General features: G+C 36.9%; 1 protein-coding gene across 1 annotated transcript; it reads left to right on the top strand.

Annotated features, from left to right (window-relative positions):
• The first annotated feature begins 615 nt into the window (after positions 1-615).
• LOC137617604 (piggyBac transposable element-derived protein 2-like) lies at positions 616-2189 on the top strand. Its single transcript, XM_068347609.1, has 3 exons — positions 616-632; positions 890-1119; positions 1234-2189. Exons 1-3 carry the CDS (start codon positions 616-618, stop codon positions 2187-2189), a joined length of 1203 nt encoding a protein of 400 aa, XP_068203710.1.
• The last annotated feature ends 684 nt before the right edge of the window (positions 2190-2873 follow it).

Raw genomic sequence — 2873 nt, 5'->3', positions numbered from 1 at the left:
GAATAATTCAGATCACTATTTTTACAACCCATTAACGCCTCACCTACTATACATAGTAGTACAATTGCTAGGACAAATTACACCCCAATTTTTTATGTTTTTCTTATTATTTTGCATATTCCTGAGTTCTTATAAATCTAATCAATAATATAAACAGGAGTTTTTCTTTAAAGTATCCATATTTTTCGACTTTTTGACAAAATACCAAAGATATGTAGAATGTGTTTATATATTCATATTTTTAATTTGAGCTCATGGTTACACAAGTTCATTAAACATCTTTATACTGATACATATCATGACACTGAAAACCATGAATCAATTCATATATCAGAAATTGAGATAGCAATTGAAGCATAAATATTACAGGCTATTTTTCATTACCTACTATATATAGTAGGTCAGGCAGATATGAAGCCAAAATATGGACCGGGCAGGAAAAATCTTAGAAAAGTATCACCCTAAAGCAAATTGGTTGTTTCTTCGTTAGAATAAACTGCTTGTTCACTATTTTCTGGTCCTTGGATGCATACCTCGTCGCTGGTGAAGTGACTTTCCAGCTAACAACACCTCGGTAGTTTCAAACTTTCAGTTCCCTGTTACTATCCAAGCAGAATGGACCAGCGCAAGAAGTAAGTTATTTTGTTTGTTATGTGTCTCAAAAGTTCGTTATAAATGAGTGAATATTTTTCGGTTGTCCTATATTACTAATGAATTTTCAGGTTACATGATATAAGACAAAACTCTCTCTCTCTCTCTCTCTCTCTCTCTCTCTCTCTCTCTCTCTCTCTCTCTCTCTCTCTCTCTCTCTCTCTCTCTCTCTCTTCCTTTTCCTCTGGTTCTTTCGTTGTTTTACTTTATTATTGAAAATTCAAATTTTTCTTTTCAGAAGTTTGAATCTACAGGAAATACTGGAAATTTTAGATGAAGAGGAAAAGGATCCTGTTGCAATTTTTATTACTCCTCCCGAAGTCAGAGAGGATTCTGATGAAGACTCTGCGGAAGAAGATGAGGGTGGCTTAGCTGACAATCTAAATTCCAATCAACTAAGAGCTTCTGCTGAAGCAGTCTTTCATGATGGGAGAATCCTAGGTGAAGATGATGATGAAGTGGAAAACAGTAATGTCAATTGTGCAGAGGAGCAGCAAGAATCAAAGAAAAGGAAAAAAAAAAAAAAACAATAGACGTCTCTAGAATATAACTGAAAAAAAACAAGTAATATTCGATTTTCAGTCAATCAAACACAGTATGATAAACCGCCACCTGCCGTATATTTGAAGGGAAAGTCACCTGTGGAGAAATTTGAATATTTCTTTGATGAAGATATAATGAACATGATTACCAAGGAATCTTGCAGGTATGCTTGCGACAAAAATGCACAGTTTACCATCTCTGTTTCGGAACTGCGAGTGGCCTTTGGCATTCTCATACTCTTAGGATACCACACATTACCAAGTCGCCGCTTATACTGGTCTTTGGATGCTGATGTTGGAGTTGAACTCGTTGCTAAAGCAATGTCACGTGATAGATTTGAAGAAATTTTACGGTTTCTGCATTTCACTGATAATCAGGCACTAAACAAGGATGACGAACTGGCAAAAATCCGACCTCTAATGAACCATTTGAACACAAAATTTGCCATGGCTTACCTTATGGATCAACATATATCACTTGATGAAGCAATGATAGAATATTTTGGTAGGCATGAATGCAAGCAGTGCATTCGGAATAAACCTGTGAAATTAGGATTTAAAGCTTGGTGCCTAAATTCTCCACTAGGTTATTTAGCTACATTTGATGTATACCAAGGGACAGCCTTCGGGTTGAATCGTCACTATGAAGAAAGGTTTGGAAAAGGTGGGGGCACTTTGATGATTTTATTCGAAAAACTACCAAGTCATATCAAAGATATACCAGTGAGGTTTTACTTCAACAACTACTTCACAAGTTTACCTTTAGTAAATCACCTACGAGAGATAAACTATGGAGCAACTGGAACAATAAGGGACAACAGAATTCCGAAGACTTGTCCTATAAACTCCACAAACGAAATGAAGAAGGTTCCTCGAGGATATACGGATGTTGTTGTGGATAATATTCATAAGATCTTGTTGGTACGCTGGAAGGATAATGCAGTAGTATCAAATATTTCTCCTGTTTATCCTCTGGAAAGTGTATCTCGCTGGTGAGCAAAGGACAAAAAGAAAATTAGTGCAAGTCGTCCTTATCTCATCGAGGATTACAACAGGCACATGGGTGGCACTGATAGGAGGGACCAAAACATCAATTGTTACCGTATATCCATTAGAAAGAAAAAGTGGTGGTGGCCTATATTTTATTGGGTAATTGATGCAACGATTCAGAACTGCTGGCTTCTGCATCGTGTTGATGAAAGCAACCTTCCACTGTTGTCATTCAAGCGCTACATTGCAAGGACATACCTTCGGCAGGCAAAACCACGTGTGGGAATAGGCCGGCCAAGACAGTCATCTCGGGTTATTCCAGATGTACGTTATGATAATATTGGTCACCTCGTCGAACCCCTTGGAAAACAGGCATGGAAATGTGCTCTATCCTCTTGTAAATCTCGTCCTTCGCAAGGGTGTATGAAGTGTGGAGTTCCATTGTGTGTGAAATGCTTTGCTAATTATCATCGTCGTGTTCTTTAGAATACTGCTAATTATAGTATCTGGTTTGCTATTGTGTGATATCACGGAATTTATCTCAAAATTTCACTAAGAATGAAGTTTCTCTAAAGCATGAACCAGTTTTATTTCTATTTTATTCTACAGAATCACAATTTTCTGTTGAACATTTCACTTGTAGAGGTAAGAATCATTATCCATTTCACATTTTCAAATACTGTCAGCACG

The sequence above is a fragment of the Palaemon carinicauda genome, chromosome 23 (assembly GCF_036898095.1).
Source record: "Palaemon carinicauda isolate YSFRI2023 chromosome 23, ASM3689809v2, whole genome shotgun sequence".
Classification (NCBI taxonomy): Eukaryota; Metazoa; Arthropoda; class Malacostraca; order Decapoda; family Palaemonidae; genus Palaemon; species Palaemon carinicauda.
This window is presented reverse-complemented; position numbering and strand designations above follow the sequence as displayed.